The 25,274-nt window shown below is 39.3% G+C and overlaps 1 protein-coding gene and 1 long non-coding RNA gene across 5 annotated transcripts in view; one reads left to right on the forward strand and one right to left on the reverse strand.

The window, feature by feature from the left end:
- Window positions 1–9,413: 9,413 nt before the first annotated feature.
- Window positions 9,414–24,924, reverse strand: cacng8a (calcium channel, voltage-dependent, gamma subunit 8a). 2 transcript variants are annotated; one of them, XM_046059293.1, is made up of 6 exons: window positions 24,816–24,924; window positions 24,184–24,513; window positions 18,415–18,666; window positions 14,116–14,199; window positions 11,617–11,757; window positions 9,414–11,172 (listed from the first exon to the last, which is right to left on the reverse strand). In XM_046059293.1, exons 2-6 carry the CDS (start codon window positions 24,212–24,214, stop codon window positions 10,334–10,336), a joined length of 1,347 nt encoding a protein of 448 aa, XP_045915249.1. In that variant the 5' UTR covers window positions 24,215–24,513; window positions 24,816–24,924; the 3' UTR covers window positions 9,414–10,333. The 2 variants fall into 2 exon arrangements, with proteins under 2 accessions (XP_045915249.1, XP_045915251.1); XM_046059295.1 differs by having other exon boundaries at window positions 24,807–24,864.
- Window positions 20,611–25,274, forward strand: part of LOC123976904 — a 14,436-nt gene continuing 9,772 nt past the window's right edge. For 2 of the 3 annotated variants that reach the window (XR_006826452.1, XR_006826453.1), the window contains exon 1: window positions 20,611–20,734. This is a non-coding gene — a long non-coding RNA (uncharacterized LOC123976904). Of the gene's footprint in view, window positions 20,735–24,449; window positions 24,820–25,274 lie in introns of those variants that run through there. The other variant, XR_006826451.1, reaches the window with a different exon arrangement.

Consider the following 25,274-nt stretch of genomic DNA (forward strand, 5'->3'; position numbering starts at 1 on the left):
GGCCCTTTTACCTTCTTCTTTATGAGTCATGTCCTCTCAATTCATAATTCTGATATTTCCGACAGCATCTGAAGGCGTCATAAAAAGTAGATACAGACATTTAGTTATATCATCACATTAAATGCAGAGTTGAATGATTCTGCAATATTACTTTCAAATCAATCAACCATTTGGTGTGTTGTGGACAACCTTTGGGATGGTCTTATGACACTTAAGATCACTGAGGCGAATAGAAAAGAGTTGCAAAGAGTGATAAGAATGCTTTCAGGTGTCTGTAATTTCATGCATTGTGTTCGGACTGCTCTGATTAGTAGTTTCTGCTCTTCTTCGACCCCCTCTCCCTCCGTTAAACATTACCGCTGGTTTGGTTCTTGTTATCTTGCTCACAGCACATCTCAGTCACCATGCTGACCTCCTTCCAAGCTCACGTCTCTCTGAAGCACCTCCCATGCTGTTTGGCTGCGACCTCCTGGCTAAATATAGACCGTGGCTAATAGGACTGACGTGGCAGGAGAAACACAAACCTGGAGACAAGCTGTGCACAAAACACACTCTCAAATTCACTTGTTCAAATACACGTGTGCAGTAGGATCTCTGCCCTGTGAGTGTAGGAATGCACAATATAATGATACACACTTAAGTGTTCACAGCGTGAGCACAATCTGAACCTGCTCAAAACTGAACCCCTGACCTCATACATTCCCAGCATCATCCAATCCACTTTACTGCACCCCTGAGAATCAAATTATCCTCCTCAAGTGAATATGGGAAGTCATAATGTGAAGTAAGCACAGATCATATGTTGTTAAAGCTACAACTTTTCTTTTTAGTCAACAAAGTGTGCTACAAACCCTGCCTCTCCTCCTCCCCCTGTTCAGACAACACGTGCCATGGAGCTCTGCAGCCAGCTCATGATCTGTAGTAATAGTTTTTGGTGTGATTTTTTTGTCCTAGACATAAAGGTGATATAAATTATCTGACTGTTCGCCCCTTGCCTCTCTGTTCTCCCGGAGTTTCAATTCCTGATTTTTTATCGCCACATGATTAAATTTGATAATGAAAAAGACAATATTCCTACTAAACTATTTACATGACTAAAGAAAATGAATGCGTCAACTGTATGTTTGTCCATGTCACCTAATCACCATAGCGAATTCCTCGTATGTGTAAAATACTATGTGGCAATAAAGGTCTTTCTGATTCTGATATTCCACTAATATTCCTGTTTACATGCAGCTGTGCAAACTGCTATTAACATAATGATGTACATCCTATGGCTATTTACACATATCCAAAAACCCACTGATATCCAAGTCTTTCATAATGTTTAAAGCAGGTGTATTAAAATGTGCATGCAATTCTACCCCACTGTTTCTAGTTGGTTTGTCTACACGCAGAGCTAAACAGTCAAGATGATCGAGATGCCTTTTCTGAATTCGCTGTCTGTTTTTTTTTTTTCAAAGAATGCTCCTAAAACCCAATTAATATCAACATATCCCACATGTCTTAATCGGAAAATGCAAAACTCGGCATTAGGTGAAATTCAGAATATCCTAATAAATATGCTGTTTTCATGACCCATAATAAACTTGGAATATTATCATATTTGGAATAATAGTGCAAAATTAGTGTGTGACAGACAAAACCACAGGGTCAGAGAGTGATAACATACTCTGATGATTTAGCCTAATTTCCACAATGGGAGCAGATTAAACATTACATAAAAAAGTGTAAGGTTTTGATAATTTATATGTATGTATCTGTAGCAGATAAAAAGGATAAACACAACAGGGAGACAAATAAAACACAAAAATAGTAACAGCAGTCATGGCGCATTGTCACCTAATACAACAATAAAATATAAGCCATATAAACCAACAGTGAGTCTTGTTAAGTAACTTGATGACTGATGGGATAAAAGTTTTTCTCATCTTGACCAGTTGACAGCAAATACCAAGCCCAGTGGCCACGTAGACTTTGTTTACATTTGGACAAATCTACAACACACTATATAGGTCCAATACCAATGTCCAATGGCCATATCTTCACTATTGCTATTTGCCATAAGCAAAGTCTTTTTTTAACCTTACCATAGTTGCCATGTGCAGAAATTTTATTTATTAAAAACAGTGGCAATGGACATCAACAAGTCTTGTTATTGAACCAGTATCAGCGATGTTTTACACAGTTAAAAGAAATATTCTAAGAAATATGCAGACGCTGTCACAAAGCTCCCTTGTCATGTGTAATAATCATACAGTTTTTTTTTCCTGAATGATCCACCTGCAACTTGAGCACAGATGGTTTGGATGAAGGAAGATAGACAATCTCTTTGGAGCTCTGAAGCCTGTCTCATGTTGCTTGTATACTTCACAAATCAATGTGTTTGGTGCCAGAGCTTTACGATGCCGCACCCCCAAAAGTCATTCACTTTCAACGTCATCCAATCCATGTGAAAGAAAATATGCACCTCCAAGAGTGTACGCGACGAAAACTGATATTAAGTCCTTAAATATTTGCAGCTTCCCCCAGAGCAGAAGTGTGTGGCAGAAGTTTGTTGGACATTCCTGACCGGTCTCTCTACAGTTTCACCAGTGACACTGTCCAGCTCTAACATTAAGCTCTCCAGAATGTCCCACACGTCTAGACAACCATCGTAAAGGTATTTATCTATGAGCAATGAGCTAAAAAAAGATTGTATTGCACCTTTTAATGCTCATCTACAAATACTCATGTGGCGGAAATAAGATCACACTATCAAATGCACTTCAGTACGTTGGTAAGTGAATGCATGACTGTAACATTCAGCACTGTTTCAGACTGTATTCACTTCAATATTATGTTCAGTGTTGCTAGTCTAAGCAGTCAAATTAGGCCTGTGCAATCACTGTTTATAAGGTTAATAGCTCAACAGCTACTTATTTGATACAGTTATCAGATTGTGATTGTTTCTGGGGGTTTTGCCGCATTTCAATAAGCTTTTAACAGCTGGGCTGATAACAGTGCTCTCAGTCACCAGTGAAGAGCTCCACTGCTAAAAACAACTAATTCAGTCGGTAACAACAGGGATTCAGTATAGTCAGTTTACTTTGAAGATTCAACTTTGAAGATTTGCTTGTACATGTACCGAACACTGTCAGATGGCCTGAATAACAGTGTTGGCTGAAGTGTAACATAAGATCTTGTACATATACTGTTTATTTTACAGAAATGTTTTTACTTAATCTTGAGAGAGAGACAGAATTAAAGACAGAATAAATACATTTGACTCATAAACACTGTGATTAATTGTTTATATTTGTCATTTATTAAACATCAGAAATCAGAAAGTGTTTGACGATCTTTGTGAGCAATTGATCAATGTTACAATAAATTCCTCTATGATGCATTTTACCTTGACTGATTCTGGTGTTACCCTTGATCAGATTCCAAACATGAAGAAATAACCTAGACTCGTAATTTTGTAATAAAGTTTTAATCAATGAGAATAGCATCCACATCATTTAAACGTCATAGAGTATAGAAATACCTGTTATCCTTCAGTTTTTATAAGATGAATGTTGGTGTTTGCCTTTTACAAAGTAGATTTAATTATGTGTCTCTGAAGCTCTCAATGTGTGTTTTAGTGTTCATGAGAGACAGTGTTGCTCAGACAGCCCAGGATTCTTGTCGTGGGATCTCCCTCTCTGGGAGTGTAGAAGGATTTGAGGACAAGAGGAAATGAGAGTGTAATCTTGACTGACAAACCTCCCCACCGGCATATGGACGTCTGTCAGCAAGCCTGGAGCCGTTATCAGCAACTGCAGGCATGAGCTCTTCAGCACCAAAGAGCACTGGAAGGAGAGACAGCCGGACAGCGAGCATCAGACTGAATGAAGAGAGGAAATTAAAATGCAGAATGTCTACACAGGTGGCAGACTCCTGTTGACTCATGAAAGCTGACACAAGGCGGTAGCTATTATCGTATCATACTGCATGTACGACAACTGTGCTGCTAGCTTCAGACATAATAATACAGGAGAGCGAGCGGCACCACAGGAGAAACCTCCAGTGTAAACATTGGCCTTCTGTGAAGGGTTAGAGTATATTGGGCTTTTATGAAATGCTGGATGTTGCCCACTCAGCAGTGAAAAAGAAAAACTGTCTGTCTTAGGGAAACATGCAATTATGTGTTCTATATTCACACATATCCATTCTGTGTCCAGGCTGTGGGCCATAGATTATGAGAACTCCAAGATGGTGCTCAATAATTCATATCAAAAGTAGCTCACCAGGTGCATACACCAACAAACATATATATATATATATTTCTTCTTTTCCAGATTTGTGTCCTTGTTTCATGCTCAGTAATGTTTCTTTCCCAAGTGAGATGATGTCTCACAAATTGAAAAAGGTATTAAAACATTAGGGTTTAAAAATGCATCACACAAAGAGTAATAATTTACCTTGTTCCCAGATTGACAGGAGTTCAACAACTTTACAAACTTCCACAATTTCATAGCTTTCTGTGAGAAGAGTCCACAGAAAGCCTGTTCTGTGTGTAAATCCAGTTGTATCAAAACTTTTAGAGCTGCTGATTTGGATGGAGTGAGGCCTAAATCATCATCATCATTGCCCACATCTGTTTTGCTTTGCCTCTTCTCAACAGTTCAGCCTCACCTCAGCCACCTTACTCTTTCTACTAATTACCTTGGATTACTCTGAAGGGAAGCTTTCATCTTAAATCAATAGGCCTTTGACTCTGTATCTGTAACTGCTGAGGCGACAACGCAGCCAGAATCACTAATACCGATTACATTTCCACATCCCTAATCCTGCAAATCAAAATAGATTTCCCAATCAAAAATTGCTGATGATCAACACATTAATGACATGATCACATTTTAGAAATGCAGTTTCATGCACCTAAACCACCAATCAAGGCTCAAAATGCTATTTCTTTATGGCAATAGTCAGTGTTCAGTCTTGTCAATGAGCACAATAAGCAGGCGTTTTTACGAAATTTAGTGCAATTTGAACCCACAGAAATATTACATTTCTTATGTCTTTGCAAAGATATAAAGATGTAGTAAGAATGCAGGAATACGGTGAAAACCTGGTGCAGAGCTTCTGTGCCTGTTCCTGCTGCACAAAGCCATGAAGACGCATTGTAGCATCAGGAGGATTCCAGACAGAGAGGCCAACTAATTAAAACTTTCACACCAAATCACATTCCGTGCTGCTTCAACCAAACACATCTCAGTCTCCTGTGTGCTCTGCTAGCAGATCTATTGTCAGCGGGATTAAAAACTGTCACATTTCCCCTGGGCTGACAGTCCCTCCCTGTGTTTTTCTCCAGAGAAGACATCTCAGCATTATTAAGAGACTGCACCGTCTTAATTACTACCTGTCATGGTCTGTTCTGTTTCCTTTTTTAGGTCAGATTATTTTTTTCACAGTATTCTTTCTCTCTCTCTCTCTCTCTCTCTCTCTCTCTCTCTCTCTATCTATCTATCTATCCACAACAGCATTGGTTGTTTGTTCAAATGCTTTTAATGTTGTTTAATGTTGTCTGTCAGTAGAAGAGGTAGAAGTGGAGTGAGGATGTTATCTTGGTTGCAAGAACATAGAAAAGAGAGATCAGAGAAACTACGAGAATGATCTCCCTGTCCACAGACATTTATCCACCTTTGCTAAGCTTCCTAGCCTACGATGTGTGGTGTGATGAGGTGTGACAGTTTTTCCAAGCAAATGTCTATTAATCTGCATAAAGTTAACATTTGGGCAACTTTCGACTCCCTCCCTCTCCTGAGCTGGTCAATTGTGTGTAGCCTGCTATTGTAAATTACTTGCCTCCCATACAAAAGGAAAGGACAAACTTTGCTTTGCATCACACCACATTAAGGTGTAACTTCAGTATTGTTCAACCTTGACTTTATATCCCATGTTTTTGAATCTATATGACTAATTTGGACAACATTTTGTGAAGTTGCTCCAGTAGTCAGTGAGCACACTGCAGATGGCAGCAGCGAAACAGGGCTGCAACTTAAGGCAATTGTGCCCTGTCCAAGTATGTCCACTAAAGTGCTTGTTTTTTCCACTGACATCTGGCTCAGATTATTATTACATGTGCCTGACAACATTGTGGAAAGGATCCCTATAGAGATAGACCTTTTTTAAGAGTAAGATCAATTTTGCTTTATGTTTTTTATTCTTGTGTTTAACTTCAGTGTTTTAAAGGGTTAAAATTATAACCCAAACTAACCAGTCAAGGCAGATAAAAAGGTAAAATTACGTTTATGTGAGTCTGTTTTGGGAGTCACACTTATTTGCACTTAATAATTCACACAACACAACCACATTTTCATATAGAACTTTATTGAATATATCTATATATTTATGTATATATGTATATATACCTTATATTTTTTGTCTTTTCCAGTGAGGATCAGTATATTGTATTGCTTCCCCTTTTCCTTATTGTTGTTTACATGTACCGGTTGGGGTGGAAATATACCAGTCCATTTGAAGAGTTTCAGGTTTGACTAGTGTCAGTAGCCTAAGTGTTGAGAAAAGGAGCTGGTGACTTATACCGCCTTTAAAAAGGCTTTCACATCAGGATATAAATTGAAAACAAAGGAACAGAACGTCTGCTTTTGACCATGTTCTCACAATCACTGTATAAAAGGTAAAATGCTTGGGATGCATGTTGGTGTTCAACAATACACGTGTCTTGGAAGCATGGGGCTGATGTATTTTGCTGTACTAGTTTACAATGTAAAAACCACTGACAACACCAACACAGACCACATTTAGCCCACTCTAACAGCACTTAGGCTACTGACAATATGTCACAGGCAGGCATGAAAGCCTTTGTAGCCCAAAGTTACAGGTGTAAGAACTCCGAAAGAATATAACATTACCAATATCTATACACAACCACGAAAATAAATAGATTAATATAAATTCCATCGCCTACAGTTACACACTAGTCAGAACATTAAAAAACACTGATTATTAGGCTACGTTGGTAATGTTTAGAAAAAAAAAACACAAAATGATAGCCTGCAAACAAATGAGGACAAAACAATGACAGCAGAGAACAGTGTAAATACAAATATTACAAAAGAGACAACAAACAACAAAAGCCAAAACTGAAATAAAAACTAGGAAAAACGACAACTTAAAGAGTAATTAAGAAATAAAAGAATTAGGAGAAGATTAAAGAAACGAATAACAGTAGGGAAAGAGATAAACATTTAAAAAAATCAAAATAACAGAAACAACTTAAAAAAGAAGCGAGTAATTCATTCAATTTCATTCAATGAAAATATAAAAGAAAAACAGTGCAATTTAATAGTTTACAGTAAAAATAATGTACACAGTAAAGTTTAGAGTGATATTTGGAAAAAAGTGGACTAGAAGGCCCAGTAATATATTTAGAATGGGTGGAACAACCAAGATGAAGGAAATAAAATGACAAACACGCTACACTCAACAACTATCAATGTGCTTGATCAAGGCACGTAGCCCCCAATTGTTCCAGGGAAGCTGCTCAGTAACCAGCAGATGACTGGTTTTACTGAGTGGGTGCCAATGTGAAGGTAAAGGTGAAGCAGGGTGTTACTGAAAAAGAGCATGCATGCTCAGTCAACCCCTCCCTGTAAAAATAAATGTAATGAATTAAGTGAAAATGAAGATGATTCAGAGATGAATTTACACATTATCACCCTCTCACTTTTGTGCACGTGCTCTCCACATGACACCACTAACTTTAGTGTACATAAGCAAGAGAAAGAAAATTTAAAAGTCGTTGAAAGGAACATAAAAAAAATTACAAAAAGTAAAGATTTCAAAAGGTATAATTACCCTGCAATAACCATTACGATCATAGAAACACCAGAAACATGATATTAATACTCAAGGAGTCACAGTCTCATGTAACCCAGAGATGATCCATCACTCAGAATGAAAAGACAACACAAAGATTAGCATTTACAGACATTATGTGCTTTTTTGAAGTGGATGGACCGATAATATACTCAATAATACATTTATTATTCTAGTTTGTGAAACAGTATATAGTTAAATCTAAATGAGAGATGGATGAAAGGGGAACTGAAGCTAGCTGTTGTGCTATTTTCTCTTTCCCTTCTTCCAGCCAAGTTTGTGTTGAATTCACTAGCAAACGCAGCTGATTCAGAAGTGCATTCATTGTTCAGTATATCAGTCCAGTAGTCAGATTTAGGACATGTGAAGGGTTTGGTCAAAAATGTTATGCAGCGCATCCATTACGGAAATGTTTTGCCCTCAAGTTACCACTGACAACAATTCAGAAACACCCTCAAAAATATACTGTGTTCAGAATCTGATTGGTTCTTTACAAATCTAATATCATCATAATATAATCTTTTTTTTACTTCTTTAATAAATAATGTGCTTCAATTTTGTATTATTTTTTAAGAATAAGTGGAACTTGATTTGATAAAATGGTTGATATCTCATATTGGAGTAACACATGATTTAAATTTTTAGCTTTTGATCTAAGTTCTAACTAAAACTCCACCCCCTGAGTGTAAACTGAATTGACCCCCACCCTGTTGCCTGTGGTTGCAGCCCTTTGCAAGAACTCAATGGATGCTGCCTTGTAGCCTTCAGTATCGAATCATCATCATAAACAGTCATACAAACCCTGGAATCAACGTGGGCAAGTAAACATCACATAGAGTGCATAAAGGTCCAGTTCTTACAAGTACTTCCATCGACTTGATGCATTTACATTTCTACTGTCTGATGACATGAAACAACCAAAATTCATGAGCAGTGTGCTTAAAGTGCTGTTGAGCAATACCAATAATTAAAGAATTACATGGCTAGCTACTGACATTTCTGAGTTTGAAACCATTTTCCCTTAGAAAGCTCTATAATTGGAAGTTACCTGCTTACAAATGTAGATTGGTGCTATTGGCTTCACAACAAATTTTGGAGGTTGTGGCCGTATACACAAGTATACTCAAGTGATAGACCTGCAAGAACTGCCCAATATCAAAATTCTTGTTTGTTTAGGGAACAAGAAACAAGTGAAATTATCTTGAAACAAGAACAGCGGTCTACTTTTATTCGGCCAGAATTCTGAAAATATTTGACACATTTGAACAAAGGCTCTAGGAATTAAACGTCAGATTTGTTGCAGTGTTTAACCTAACTACTGACAACTGGCAGTGGTGTAATGGAGGCGTACAGGGTGAAGCTTAAAGTCTATGGCTGTGTCTTTCTCTAGGAGTGAGTTAATGCCCATCTGTCACTGTAATTACCTTTGACACACAATGAAAAATAAATAGACTCACACTGTGTCAGCCTCTCTGGTGAGTGTGTGTGTGTGTGTGTGTGTGTGTGTGTGTGTGTGTGTGTGTGTGTGTGTCAGTAGGTAGGTGGCTGATGTTACCTTCTTAAGACCAGGCATTAAGTAGCTACTGTTGACCTTGAATTGAAAGTCATCTTGAGCAATGAGCAGCTTGTTACTTGGCTGACCGTACCTGTCTGTGTCTCTGTTCTTTTTTAAACAGAAATTTAATTGTGGCGTATACCATCTGGCCACTTTTTTATTTTATTATTTATGATTCTAAAAAGTGTTGTATGGTTTAGAAAACCAGAAAGTTTGCAGGTGATAAGATGCCTGAAGCTTAAACTGGATGTCTAGATGTGTGAAAACGTTCACTTTTAAGCCAGATTTAGTAATGTTTTAACTTAGATGTCTTGTTTCTTACAAATCACAAGATCAGAGCTTATTAGGTTCTTATTGTTAAAGTGAAGTGGAAATTTAAATCCCCATTGCAGCTGACAAAATGTCAAACAAGAGAGTAAATAACTTCTGAGCTCCGCTGCCTCCTCAGCAAGGCACTTAACCCCCAACTGCTGCACTGGGAGACTGGTTTTACCGGAAAGCTCACAGTTGTGAGTGTATGATTTTGTACAACAAAATCTGAAATGGAGCGATGCTGAAATGAAAAGTTACAAAAAAAATCCCTTCTGCTAAAGCCTCCACTGCACCATTACTGTGTAATTAACTTAATCCAAGCAAGATGAAGATAAAATCATGACCATTTTAAGGCAGTTGTTTTTGAATTTGCACATAACATCAGGTGTTTAATGACTGTTTATGATATTGGTAAGTAATTATGGCAGCTAGATACCCCAGGCTCAAGGACAGAAACATTACCGTCTAAGTGTCACCTACACATTTTCAGCCTCTCTTTCAACTCAGATATCTCTAACCTCTCTAAACTCAGTTCCACCTCTCTTTTATTTAACCTCTCTCTCTTTACCCTCTCACTTTCCTCTGTGAGGTTTAGATTTAAACTGGTGTAGTTTTCCTGTTAAGTGTATCTGAGTTGCTATCCCTGTCCCTTTTGGCTGTCAGTCGGTCCAGGGTTCCCATGTTGCCCCTGTCCCTCTCCATTGTGGCTGTAGATATCGGAGCTGACTGGGCAGGTGTGGTGGCTGATGTGGAGGTATTCAGCGGTGCTGAATTCTGGGCTACAGCCGCTGCTGCTGCCAAGTTGGATTTGGAGTGAGATGGCAGTGTACCGCTGCTTATCACCGCTGCTCCTCCTCCACCACTGCCACTGGAATCTTTTGGGAAGTAGTTGTGGAGCTGGTACAGCGTGGCGCGGTCCACTGTGCCGTAGAGAGGTGGGGCGCCGCCTCCCAGGCTGCCCAGCTTGGAGTCCCTCGACAGGGTGTACATGGAGATGTCGCCCCCTCCTCCGCTTCCACCGCTGCTGGTGTGGTGGGGGTTGGGCAGAGTGGCCACAGAGAAGGGTGGGGCAGAGGGTGGCAGGCTGAAGGTCTTGGAAGCACCAATGGGCGAGGTCTCCTGTGAGTGCGGCGGGTCGGTGGAGCGTGAGCTGGAACGAGAGCGCCGTCTGAAACGGTAGCTGGGCAGTCGCAGCATGGCGTGCGTGGTGCTCTTAAAGAGGTCGGTGCGAGAGCGGCAGCGCAGCTCCTTGTTCTTCTCAATGTAGATGTTGACAGCGAGGACACCCACCATCTCAGCCAGGATGAAGGACAGGCCGCCAAAGTAGAAGGACCAGCCGTAGGAGTAGTGCCACTTCTTGTCCTCATCTTTCTTGGGGGAGATGTCGCTCAGTGCTGCTGAGATGTACACGATCACTCCGATGATGTTGCTGAGGCCTGAGGAAAAATACAAGACTACTACTGTAAGTGCTCCTCTGGGACAAATTTACCTGCAGCTTCATTAAATTGTTTTCCAGGCAGGCATTCTGAAGCGGTTGCCTTTCAATTATACAGATGAGAGGCAGGGACAATATGAAAGTCAATCTGCATATCATTTGACAGAATGTCTTATTATACCTATATATGACTGAAACAGCACAGTTTAATTTGAGTTTCCAGTGGATTAAGATTGGAAAGAAAAAGTCCTGCTTAGCCAGCAGACACTATTTTCAACCAGAGCTAAGATACTAAAGCAGATAGCACATTATGAGCTCCTGTTTAAATAAAATTCTAACCCACATTTCCTCTTAAAAGTAAGAATACCCATGACAACTTTATCTCCAAACTATAAGTGAAAGAACAGAGCTCTCTGCCAAAACCACGACAAAGCTGTAGTCTTACCTGCAGCTACAAACAGAATCCCTCCTCCGAGAATGATGTTTCTTTTGCTCTTGTAGAAGCCGCTTGAAGCAACACACACCCCACCCAGGAGGAGCAGTATGGCACTGAGGATGGGGAAGATGCTTGATGCTCGTACCACACCTGCAGTGTAGGACCCCAACAGAAATACATCATCCTTTGTACTGAAATGTCAGGGTTTATCACCTTTCTCTGGACGTTGTTGCGTCTGATAAATATGACTTATTCTGTACTTTTTAAGTATAATACAATAAGTGACTTTTTTTAGGTTCAACACCATCTGAAGGTGCAAAGTTAAGTCTTGTGACACTGCTGGGAAGTGTTACCAAGAGTTGCTATAGCTGACACTACAACTTGGCTCTGGAACAGAAGCTTTCTATTTATATAAGTGTAGGCCTACTACATACTATTTAGTACATAATGTCTTCTGTGACTCTGGAGGAGCTTTGTCAATAGTATATCTCTCCTTATGCTTGGAAATTTTGAACAGAAAGCCTGCATTACAAACTAGGTTTTAAAGAATCTTAAAGACTGTGGGTTTATTCGGCAGGGGGGTTAAACAAAAATTCAATCTTAAATGTAATTATCAAAAATGCAGGATCCAGTGTTTTTGGTCAGAATATACTGGCTTCTTTGATTGTACTTTTAAAATATGCTACTCACAAGTCCCCAATTTGTATAGAATTACAATATTAACTGCTGAAATAAACAATGTCTACATGTTGTATAGTCGATTGGAGCATGACCCTGCTCAACAAGGGTCTGGTTATGGGTTCCTCTACTCTGCTGACAATGGCAGCAGGTACAAAGCATGAAATCAACTATGTTTATTAGCAACAAAATAATTATTTCATTATCAAATACAATTTATTGACTCTCAATAAGCAGCTCGGCACCTCCAGAAAGGCTGCAAATGCAAATCCCTCAGTATTTTCCTCTGCAGACACCTCAAACCTATAAGCAGTAGTGATAACGTAGTCAGACATTATCGAAGATTAAAGTGCTGAGTAGTCATCTCTGGCAGGGACATGTGGAATCGTAGCGCCTTCGAGTTTTGAAGGTGACTTTTCAAGCTGCGTTATCTTTTGTTTGCCTATGAAGGGAAAAGATAATGCTGATAATCATGAATCATAAATAGAAGCCTCTGTCAGACATGTCAAACAGTGGTTGCAAATTATTCTCTAAACTAAAAATGGACCATGTGGGCGGTGTTCACCTCTTCAGCACAATTCACTGATTATCTGATAAGTAGCTGATAATAAAGGATGTTGAGCTGCAGGGGATTTGGGGTGATTTTCTGACCTTTGGGGTGACAAACCCTCAGTCTGTGTTAAGTCAACAGAATAATTTTGTCAAGTCATAATAACCTCCAATGAGGTTGACGTTTTAGTCTTATTTTATTTGTTACAAGTAGAGTTGAAATGATTAGTCAGTTAAGTGTTTAATCAATCAACAGAAGATCCTGCAATATTTTGATAATTAATTGATGATTTCAGTCATTTTGCAAGCCAAAATGACAAACTTTTAAAATGAAAGAATTTGCTATATTTGGCATACAGAATTGTACATAGGATATCATTGGGTTCTGGGCTTTTGTTGAAACAAGCTATTTGAAGATGTCACATTTTTGAAATTTCATTACAAAACAATTAATCTATCCGTAAAAACAGAAGTAGCAGATTCATCTTTAATGAAAATAATTGGAATAATAATAGAAGCTTTAGTTTTGGGGGCTGGTACAAGAATTTCAAAAGATTTCTTAACATTTTCACTATTTTCTCATCAACTGTTGCAGTCACTTGAATCCAAAAAAAGCTAGAGAATGTACCCAACAATAAATTCTAAACATTTTATATTATTAAAACAAATAGAAAAGATTCTGCAGCCATTGCAGAGGTAAAAGCTCTCTTGTTCAGTCAAGGCTGCACAGCAATGCAGACAAGATAGAATCGCAACCTTCTTCACAGAAATAGATATCTTTATATAATATATGGATGGAACATATACCTTGTAAACCAAAAGGTTCAGGGCTGTACGAACAGAATTTGATATCAAAATGGAGGTGTGTGAAGGAAGATGTGAAACCTGAATCCCGAGCTGAAAATAATCCATTAGTGAAGGCTGTTCTTTCAATCCATCTGTGAAAAAAAAAAGCTTTCTGTACACCCCCAGACTCCCAACCCCATGCACCTGGGCATTTAAACACACGTACACACACACACACACGCACACACACACACACACACAGCTCTCCAGGAACGCTTTGCTTGAATCTGACATCCGTGCATTGATGTCCGCCCACCATCCCCTTCTGTCCTTTCTGTATCCGTGTGTGATGGAAACTGTAATGTGTGTATGTGTGTTCTGTTCTGTTGATATGTGTGTATGCATACCTATTGCAGGCAGTGTAAAAGTGTGTCTATGCCATTTCACATGTCTGTGTGCATTTGTTGTTCAATTGTGTGTTTGTTTGTCACTCACGCAGCAGATACTCTGCAGCATCTTGGTCGTAGTCTGCGTCATCTGGGAAATGATTGATCTGGGAACACACACCTCGCTTCAAGCCTGAAAAAAGACAGAGAGGGAGAGGGTGAAGAAGGCGGTAGAGAAAAAGTAGAGATCACATAAAAGAGAGAAAGATAGGTAAAAGACCGATTTGCAGAAATTAAAATAGGGAGACAAAAGGAAAATAAAGCAAAGAGAAAGTGATGGGAACAAAGTGAATACAGACATGGGAACAAACGACGATTATGGAAAGAAAAATTAAAGATTGGTGAGACAAAGTGGAAGAAAATGATGATGTGATGGCAAGGGAATACAAACACATTCACACAGAGAGAGAAATAAGAAGAGAAATGAAGGAGATGAAGAAAAAGAAGTAAACAAGAAAACAGGTTTGTCCCAAATCCTGTCCAGTTTGTCCCAAAAATTTGACTAAATATGCGTTTTGATTAGTTAGCATAATTAAACATTAATTACAGATCATTGTGAAACATTATTTTGGTGTTGTACGCAGATGGGCACTGTTCCGGCTCTCCATTGGCTACAGCAAGGACTGCAGGGTATTGTGGTCAACGTGTCAACACAGTTGTTATAGCCACAAAGTCCCACATGTGCATGCTCTTTTCCCCTTTTCATTTTCTAGTGTAGATGAAGATGATGAAAGCTGCACTCGCAGGAGAGATCTGACACGTGTGGTGCGCAGACAGATGTGAACTGCACTGCACTGAAGAAATAAAATAAAATAAATTGTATGTAACGGATCATGATTTACACACTGTTACATAAAATACTGTCACCATGTTTATTCCTAATGACAGACAGTTTACTTCATGAACAAAACAAATTCATTTTAGCATTGAGTTTTGACTTTCACATGTTTTACTGTTCACTGACAATGAATGTAATGTACCGGAGGCCGCGCCCACCCTCAGCTCCCCTATACTGAATTTCACCATTCTCACCTGGTCACCCTATGTATAGACAAGACAGACAAATGAACTGTTGATGAGAAAACATTAGATTTAAAAAGCGGAAGATGGAGAGAGCAAGAAAGACCTGGATTCAAAAGCCATGTTTCCATCCAATTTTCATGTGAATTTTAAGCGGATTCAGCTGGTTTGGAGCAAATAAACCAGGCTATGGCAAGCATAGTTCCGTCAGTAGTTGATGTTACACATGGCTGTAATAAACAAGATGTATGCGTTCCAAACCAGACACACAACCAGCCGCATGGAACTGATGGCCATTGATCTTAGAAAAATAGAGAGACGTCCTTAGGAATATGTTTCAAGCAGACAAACTGCTACCAGCCATGTCTCCGCACATTAAGGGAATATCCTGCTAGACGGCGACAGCAGAAACAGCTGATCAGTCGTGAGTTACATGTTCCCTACATCAGAACGTATTTGGCAAAAGTGTTTCCATCTCACCAAAGGCAAAAAACCACCTCAAGCGAGCGTAAAAACTTTTTTGCGAAATTAAGGATTTTTGCCATTTCCATCAACCTTTTCTAATGCAATACTTCAAAATGCGCACAAAAAAAACGTTGATGGAAACACAGCTTAAGTCAGAGAATCACCAGAGTCACTGCTTGAGGACCATGAATATGTGTATAAAATGTCATGCTAATCCATATTGAAATATTTCAGTCTGGGCCAAAGTGTTGGACTAACTGACAGCCATTACCATCCCTAGAGTCATGCCACTAGAATAGCTTAAAAAAAAAAACTTGATCTTGAAAATCTTGATTATGGCAGTGATTGGATAAGAAGGCAAACGATTTGAATCTCTACGACCCGACCAAAATGGGGTGATTCTAACTTGTTCAGCTATGTCATGATGCCCACATCAGCTTGTATTGAATCAAGCATCATAATCTGTAATTTTCTTTTAAACATGATTGCTATACGTCTTCCTCTGTATGGTAGTGTACAGTAAGTTGACTTTGCACTCCTTTCACCATGTGCCAGTACTAGACACTCTGAAAGCTTTATCTCGTAGCCTGCTTCTGTTTTATCTTGTAAATCATAACAGAAACTGCAGAAGTATACTTACATTCCTTTTTAAGAGGGACTATTTGTTTACCTTGAAAGGTAGTTGTCCTTCTCATGGACAAAATAAACATCAAGAGGAAAATAGAAATCCAGTGTTTCTCTTGCAATAAAATTAAAGACAGGAAAATGAAACATCAGGCACACACACACTTGTGCAAAACTAAAGTCAGCCAAGAGAAACCTGAAGCAAATCTAATATTTTCAAGACAGACTATCCCATACATCATGGATTCAAAGATATTTCATTAGATTGGGATGAAAGGGGAGAGTATTTGTACTGCATTTTGTAGTTTGTATTACCTTGGATGATTTCTAAATAAGGTAGGTAACAACAAATGTCACAGTTCTGTACACAACAACCTTGCAGTGCATGTCACACCACAAGATACATGTTAATCTGTCAGTTCAAACAATAAGTGGCCATCCCATATGAAATATTTTGCAAAAACTAAACTTGATTAACTCATTCTGGATGAAACTTTTGAAACTAGAAAGCCAACAAATGTCCTTCCATTTCAGAATTCATTGCACACAGTGGAAAATGCCGTGAAAAGGATGCTGTCCTTGATGCAGTTCTCTCGTGTATGGTAATAATACTAATGCCTTAAAATGAATGTGGCAATTTACTGCCGTTAAAATGCAACATGTCAATCCTTTAGTAAAACACAAAAACCTTTATGGTAGAAAGCTGTATCCTGGATATCTCATCTTGTGTATTTGTTAGTGTTTAGTCTGTATATGTATGTATGTGCTGTCCAATTAAACCTGCAGCAGCACAGGAGAACTACTTAATCAGTCACTGAATGAGTCACCACTCATATTTGAGCTGTGGGGCATTGTGATGATCTTTATGTTGAATGCGTACTGTATGTATGTGCATGAAACAAAAAGAACAAGTGCAACACAGGAAAAAAAACCTCAGCACTACCCATCTAGAAATCCTCTTATCTGAATTGTGCAACAATCCAGGATGTACCAAAAACATGAACAAAGGGCATTTCTAACATCTTATTATCAGTCTACTGCAACATGTCATGATGATACCAAAATGCACTGTAGGTGTTGTAACTGCAAATATATGAAAATACATATACTACATGTCACCTATTTTTTTTGATCTGCTTAAAGGTTGACAATTGCTTTCAGACAGCGAGCTGCTCCTGCTGCATCTGCTCCTTGGCGACATTGGGGTTCTGTATTTGTATACGTGTGTGGGCAGCTGCAGGGTGCAACACTATCATCACAGCTTCTGGATATATCTTGTCTCCGCATTTTGATATACATGGCAAGTAATTTCATTATTATTGTTTATTTTATTCTTTGCTGGTAATTCGGGGAAGTAAGATACTAAACCCTGTCTCCAAGAAATAAAGTTTATGTACAACTGATACCAAGTTCAAGTACACTTTGAGAAAATATCACGCAGTCCTGATTACATTTTCTTTTAACGTGAGTAAATGTTTTTAATTAACGTAATTGAAAAGTCACAAAAATGTTGATACTAAACGTATCAGTATAATGCATGTTAACATTTCTAACATCCAATCTTGTAATACAATACCTGCTTGTTGTGACTACAGCATTATTAAACAATTTTATCGTTTGTTTAGGCACTTGTAGCACTTGTTAAGGTTAGGCAATGATTATGGACTGGTTTAATACAAAAAAACTCCTAACCCTAAACGCTAACCCTGACTTGAGACACACAACATGTTTATTACCATTTAACTGAAACGATGATCTATCCCTAACCTTAACCAAAGTGATTATGTTGCCTAAACCTTACCACAGACTGAAATCTGGATACCATCCAACCTGACTCTGCTTTAGTCACTTAAAGGTTGCAACGTTGCAAATTTGAGGTGGCAGCGGCTTGAACATTACCAATTATGATTGTCATTCTTCTAACTGATCTCATAATGATTCCAAAAGGTTAAAGATCAGATCAAAAAATAAAATAAACAAAAGTAGAGCAATATATCACACTGGTTGTGTGTTTGTGTGTGTGTGTATGTGAATAGGAGAAACACCTATTTATGTCTGTTCTGATTACAATGATGAGCACACTGACCTCAGCAAGACCCTCCAGTGACCAGCACATGAGAAAACACACACACATTCAACCCCCAATGAATCCAAAGGTTTCCAGAGCCTTGAACAAACACACAATACACACACACACACACATGCATGTACATGCATGCTCATATACAGCCAGCTGTACCTTCCAGGCAGCAGATCCTCCAGAGGCCAGAGTGGGTGAGTGCCCCAGGGTCTTTCTTGTCCTTGTTGTTGGAGTCTTCCTGGGATGAGTTGGCTGTGCTGTTACAGATGAAGGCGCGGGCATACAGCCAGTAGTCTGTACCGATAGCCACCGTCATCAGGGCAAAGGCCGCGAACGCTCCCATGGTAGTCAGCAGCACCTGGATTCCCCGCTCACACCACACCATCGCTGGGCGGGGAAGGAAACTAATATCTGACATGAACAAAGACACCAGAGTCATATGTTATGAGTACATACTGGTGCAGAATAATACTACACTGAACCAAATTGTAAACGCACTTTGAGTGGCCTTTTATTGTGGCCAGCCTAAGGCACACCTGCGCAATACCCATGCTGTCTGATCAACATCTTGATATGCCACACCTGTGAGGTGGATGGATTATCTTGTCAGGAGAAGTGCTCACTAACACAGAATTTGACAGATTTGTGAATATATGTGAGAGAAATAGGACTTTTGTGTACATAGAGTCTTAGGTCTTTGAGTTCAGCTCATGATGAATGGGGGCAAAAACAAAAGTATTGCCTTTACAATTTTGTTCAGTGTAGTTCCAACTATCACAAATCAACAGGTCATTATATTGATTTACCACAACCAAGTATAGTCTTTTAATTGGTAGATGTATGTTGGTTTTATTGATCCTTCAACAAGGATGGGAGATTTAGAAGTGGCATAAATGATCTACCAAAAGAGCTAAAACATGTTCCCATTAAAGTTCTAGGATAACATAAATCACCTACAGTGACTTAATAAACTTTGTTAAATATTGATTTGGAATTTAGAGAAATAGATTACATTATCTATCAACTTTACCAAACAGTATTACCTTTTCTTACTAGACAACTGTTATTTTAAATCCACTCAGATCGTGATTTACTGCTGCATCTATATAGCCTATAAAAATAGTTTTTAAGAATAGAAAGACAGCTGGCAAACACCATAGGTGGGGTGGAGGATCCAGAGTGCCTTAAAAAGACAGCTGCTTGAATGTTTTTGCTCTTGAACAAAGTAAAAGTCATGGGACTTGCTCATGGGACATTCTGAGGAATATGTTTTTTTGCCTTAGTTCCCACTAAGTTTTGGTTAATGTAAACAGGATATGTAATGTCCCCACTGAGTGAGGTAGATGAGGTGGTGATGGCGCAATGGATAAGACACCTGCCTTTGGTGTGAGAGACCCTCCGTGTTTTTTTCCTAAAGGGGTACTGATTAATTTTAAGACTTTTATTAACATAGCCAAATAATCCATTATTTTCAGTATTCAAGCTAATGTGAAACTAAATACACTCTTGTTTAAGTCACTTATTTCAATGAAGGTTCACAAATTACCTAAAAGATTTAAATGAAATTAAAATCGTGATGCAAATAATACGACAAGTAACATCTTTTGCATTACACTTTGTTCACAAATCCTGCATTTGAACTGTCAAATATTTATGCATTAATATAACTACTATCACCCATTGGCTGCTGTGGGTGACTGGTGGGAGCTGCTGATGGGGTTGAGTCTTTCCATTGCATTCTGGGTGAGCACAGTGGAGTGGTTTTTAATCAACAAACAGCGTACAAAGCCTGAAGCAGTAAAGAAATGTTGGCAGCAGAAGGCCAGCAGAGGAACAACATGCCAGTCCCGCTACATTAACAAAAATATAAAACATCCAAAATTATTACACAATGAAAAGTGGAGGGTTGAAGAAGGACTGCTGGAAGACAGAGGGAAAGAAAAGAAAGTAAAGGAGGGTACAGAGGTTTTTGTGCACATTAATAAAAATAGGAGGGTAATAGAGACAACAGAGGAATGGGTGAAGAGACGATAAAAGACGAGTGGAGATGAAATGAAAAGAAAGAGGAAAGAGGAGACAATGAGAGGAAAATTGACATGCAACACATCTGTTGTGCTTCAGGAAACATAAATTAAACATCCAAAGAGTATGGAAGGGAGTGGGATCTGCATAGGATCCATTTAATTATTTAGTTACTCAAATGAAATTTCAATAATGTGAATGAATACGCTGGACTAATGGTGGCATTAAAACTCATTTAGCGTTCTGGTAACCCTCGACTACAATTTCTGTTCATGCAATCACAAATGGAAGGTTAAAGTAAACATTCTATCGCATAGATAATATGTGTGGGCTTTTAAACTATTTGGCTAATTCAGCTGGCCTAAGGGGTGTTTCCATGGCAACACAAATCCCAAAATAACAAAGACCACTGGTACTCTGACCCTGAAACTGACCTGCCTGCTAGAATATGCATAAGGTAAGTCCCCAAAAGACTGAAGAAATACATCACTGCACTGGGTGGTCAAGTAATACAAATACATTGCTGGAATAATCATCTTTTACTTAAGTAAAAGTATTAATACCACAGTGTAGATATAATCTGTTGCGAGTAAAAGTCCTGCAGCCTGTTGCACCAGCGATACGTAAGTTCTACCTTAAGTTAGGGTCTAATACGTTGAAACTAGTTAGTTTGAGACTTAAGCTGTGTTGATGTTTGGTTGCACCACCGAGACTTAGGGCCGGTGTCCACCAAAGCGTTTTTTGCCAGCTGAAAACGGCACCTGCTGTTCTGCAAACGCCTAGCTGGGAGCGCTAGGGTGCGTTTTAGAGGCGCAGTGTTTTTTTTTTCGAGACTCTGTGGTTGCTATGACAGATTCCGTGGAGGCGATGTGCTGCAAGTAGGGTAGCCGTCTTAATTTTACTGAATGTAAAAATGTCACCACAAAGTATGTAGGCCTACTTGCTCTGGCCCTTGTTCTGCATGAAGAGAAGGCTGAAACATGAGAGCACATACTGTCCGTACGTGGGTTCATGAGATTTTGGCGAGGATACACCTCGGCGAGTAGGCACATCGTTTCGTTCAAGATTGGATGTGCTCGATGTGGTATTTGTCCCGCCCCTCCTCCAACGGTTACTATCCTGGAACAGGGCTTCATCCAACCTCAGCTATTGGACCATACGGTGGTACTCGCCGAGATGTTTCCTCGCCCACAAAATCTCATGAACCCACATACAGCGAGTCCGTCCCCTCTCTCTACCTGCTTCAGCCTTCCCTTCATACAGAGCAAGGGCCAGGGCAAGGACTCTACTCTGTATTGACATTTTTACATCCACTAAATTTAGGCAGAACTACTTGCTACAACGGATTTTATGTGCCATAGCAACCAATGCAGTCGCAACGCCACGCCTCAAAAACGCCCGCTAGCGCTTCCTGCTGGGCGTTTTCAGCTGGCAAAAAACACTTTGGTCGACACAGGCCCTTAAGGTCCATTATAGCTACTCTGGCGTAAAGTCCATACTAATCAAAACAGTGTCGCAGAAAATGACGTTTACACATCCCATGGCCAATCAGTGAACGGCACTATTCTTAACAGAGTTTATTACGGTATTGTCATCTGTTTGTCTCTTTCTCTTTCAACGTTTTGCAATACTGAAGAGGGTAACGGCTAAAAATAGCAACAAAACAACAACAAAAAGGTACGTAAACAAGGACAAATAATTATGATTAAGTGATAACTATGAAACCTTAATCTACACAATGCAAATGAGGTGCTGAAAAGTTAAGGGAGACAAAATAAAAGTTAGCTGGAGGTAAGGTTCAGCTAAGTGCCTCAATATTACAGACTTTTCTTCTGTGCTGCTGTTATTACAGCCTACCTGAAGACAGCAGTGAGGGCACCTGCAGCAGGGTGGGTAGTAACTTGTTACAAGTAACGCAAATTTGCTAAATAAATAAATAAATAAAAATAAGTCATTGCCTTATCACATTTATTTATTATTTATATTTTTACTCTTTAATACAGTATTTTCTTTGGGCCAGTAATCTACTCTTAATTTTGCTACATCTTCAATTCATACCTTCATAACTTAACCAGTCTGCGATCTGCATTTTGCTTCATTAACCGAAATGAGCTGTCATCCAGGCTGTGTGCGCTCGGTTAAGCAGAAGGGCCCGGTATAATGTGCTCCTCCTGATCCCCGTCACCACCCCTTAAAAACAATGCGCCATGACAACCACTCGACTATTTTATGGAGGACTTTACACCTATTAAGGACTAGGTGTAAGACTTAAGTTGTAACTTATGTCTACGTTGGACGTACTGGTGTAACCCTTAAAACGTTAGTAGTTAGAAAGTTAGAAATTACGTTCAAACTAGTCTAAGTTTGAACTTAGACATAGTTGGTGCAACCCAGTGCTGCATTCAAAATAGTATTTAAGTAAAAGTACAAAAGTATTAACATCATAATATGCTTAAAGTACCAAAAATTAAAGTACTCACCATGCAGAATAGTCAATTTCTGATAAAATATATTATATATATTTTATTATTGAATGTTAATTATTGATGCACTAATGTGTAAGAATCACTTTATTGCTGCAGCTGGTAAAGATGAGGCTAATTTAAACTATTTTGTATCCTGCTGGGTAGCGTAATCATTAATAATACATAAAATGTATTTGTTAATTATATTTATATTTAATAATAGGAATCTGCATATTTAGGAAAGCTGTCATACAATTGCAAACACTTATTTTTTAACTGTACATTTAAAAAAGTCAATGTTGTGTCAACACAACAATGTTCAGATTAAATTTTATTTTATAGCCCAATATCACAAATTTGCCCCAAGTGGTTAATCAGCAGCTTGTGACAGTATCTATCCTTAGACAGTGAAAATGTGTCCCATTCTCCAAAATAAATGTTCTTTACCAGGCTGTTTCAAGCTAAAGTAAACCTGTCAACATTGCAGCAACAGGCTTCCTCCACGTATACACTGGATTGGTCCCGTCACATTTCTGTTGGACATTCAAAATGTTGCATTGAAAAAAGCTGTAACGTGGATGCTTAGCCATTGACATGCCTAATATTTATTAGAGAATGGTCATATATGGATGTGGTGAAGTGTTTTCACGTATGATACTTAACGCTAAAATATATTAAACCCCAGTCAGTTAAATGGCAGGTTTATGTGTGCACAGATTTTACTACAAGCAAACTTGTAGTACATGTGTACAAATATGCTTCAGGTTGCAGTGACAAAGCTAGTTCAGGCAACAAATTAAATATTTTGTACTCTTACATATAAACACAAAACACAGTTGCATCCAGTGTAGGCACTAAAAGCTTTACTTGACCAACCAAGCATGTGCATTTCAAAAAATCTGTCATCCAGGGCCAAGATGCATGTAAAGACAACATAAAACTGACTGACATTTCAATTTTCACGCTGATAATGTCAGTATTGCAATAGCTGTTCAATTAAACCACCAAAAATTCATTTTTTACAGCATGTTCCCTGAATTTTCTTAACTGCTTCTGTGTCAGCACTCCCTTCAGTCGTCTCTGTTCTAAAGCAAATGTTTAGCTTGGTTACACAAATGCCAGCGCAGATTAATCACAACCACTTGGCTTCTGAATCCAGACCTCTGTTCACATCTGCACACAATGTGTTTTGTGTGTGTGTGTGTGTGTGTGTGTGTGTGTATGGGTGGCTTCCTGCACGATTGTGTTTGTCCATACTTGTCCATATGTGTTTGAATGTACTTGAATATCTATATCTATCTATGTATTTGTCATTTATAAGTGTATGCATACAAGAATCCACATGTGCATCTAGTTGTTCGTGTATTTAAGACCACATGCACATCTGCCTCTGTGTGTGTGTGTGTGTGTGTTTGTGTGTGTGTGTGTGTGAGAACGTTACCTGAGGGCATGTTTCTGCCTTTCGCCTCCATCTCCTCTCCCCCCCGCTGCTGCTGCTGTTCTTCTTCTTCGTCGGTGAAGAGCGCTCCGTAGCCCCGGTCCGAGCCGCCTCCATCCACCGTTTATCCTTCAGTTTCTCTCCCCTGCCTCTTTCCTCACTCCTCTGCCTCTCTCTCTCTTCTTATCCCTTGTTTCTTCCTCTTCTTCTTCTTTCACTTCTTCTACTCTCTCTCCTCTTTTTACCTTGAGCACTTCTCTCCTTTTTAGTCAGCGAGGGATGCTTCACTTGGCGTCCTCTCCTCTCATTGAATTGTCATGGCAGTCATCTTAGCTACAGAAAGGAAGAAAAAGGCGGAGGGGTAAAAAGCAGATGAAAGGGAGTGAGAGGAAAGAGAGAAAGAGAAGGAGCGAAGAAAAAGACAAAGAGAAGATGAGGGAGAGCAAGGAAAGAGAGAGGAAGAGATGAGTAGATACAGGGGGGAAAGGATGGATTCAATTAACGAACGTGACATGAGTCTTGAGACCAGGGGACGCTCCTCTACAGAAGCATCTCTCATACAAACATGATTTCTATATGAGAATGATGATATGTCATTGAAAAAACAAACAAACAAATAAACAAACATCCAAAACCTGATGCCGATGGCCAAAGATGAGCCCCTTGTCAAACAAGAGAAGCTGGTTTGCCTCTACAGAGAGAGAGAGAGAAAGCAATAGAAAAGAACAGGCGATGCGAGAGAGCGTGCTCTATTCCATTGCCATGGCAACAGTGAATTCCAAAGTCTATGGTGGAGCTGGCGAGCGTGTATGTGTGTGTTCGTGTCTGTGTGTGTGTGTGTGTGTGTGTTCGTGTCTGTGTGTGTGTGTGTGTGTGTGTGTGTGTGTGTGTGTGTGTGTGTGTGCCTGCGTGTTGGGGGAGTAGAGGGATGGATGTAACAGCTGAGAGGATTTTGCTGAGATTAAAAAAAATAGTGTGTGGATTCCATTGGTGTGCAGAGGGGTCCTGGATGTCATACATGACGGATGCAAACACACATTTACTCACACACACACACGTTGTCCCCCCCCCCCCCCCCCCCCCCCCCCCCCCCC

The sequence above is a fragment of the Micropterus dolomieu genome, linkage group LG09 (assembly GCF_021292245.1).
Source record: "Micropterus dolomieu isolate WLL.071019.BEF.003 ecotype Adirondacks linkage group LG09, ASM2129224v1, whole genome shotgun sequence".
Taxonomy (NCBI): Eukaryota; Metazoa; Chordata; class Actinopteri; order Centrarchiformes; family Centrarchidae; genus Micropterus; species Micropterus dolomieu.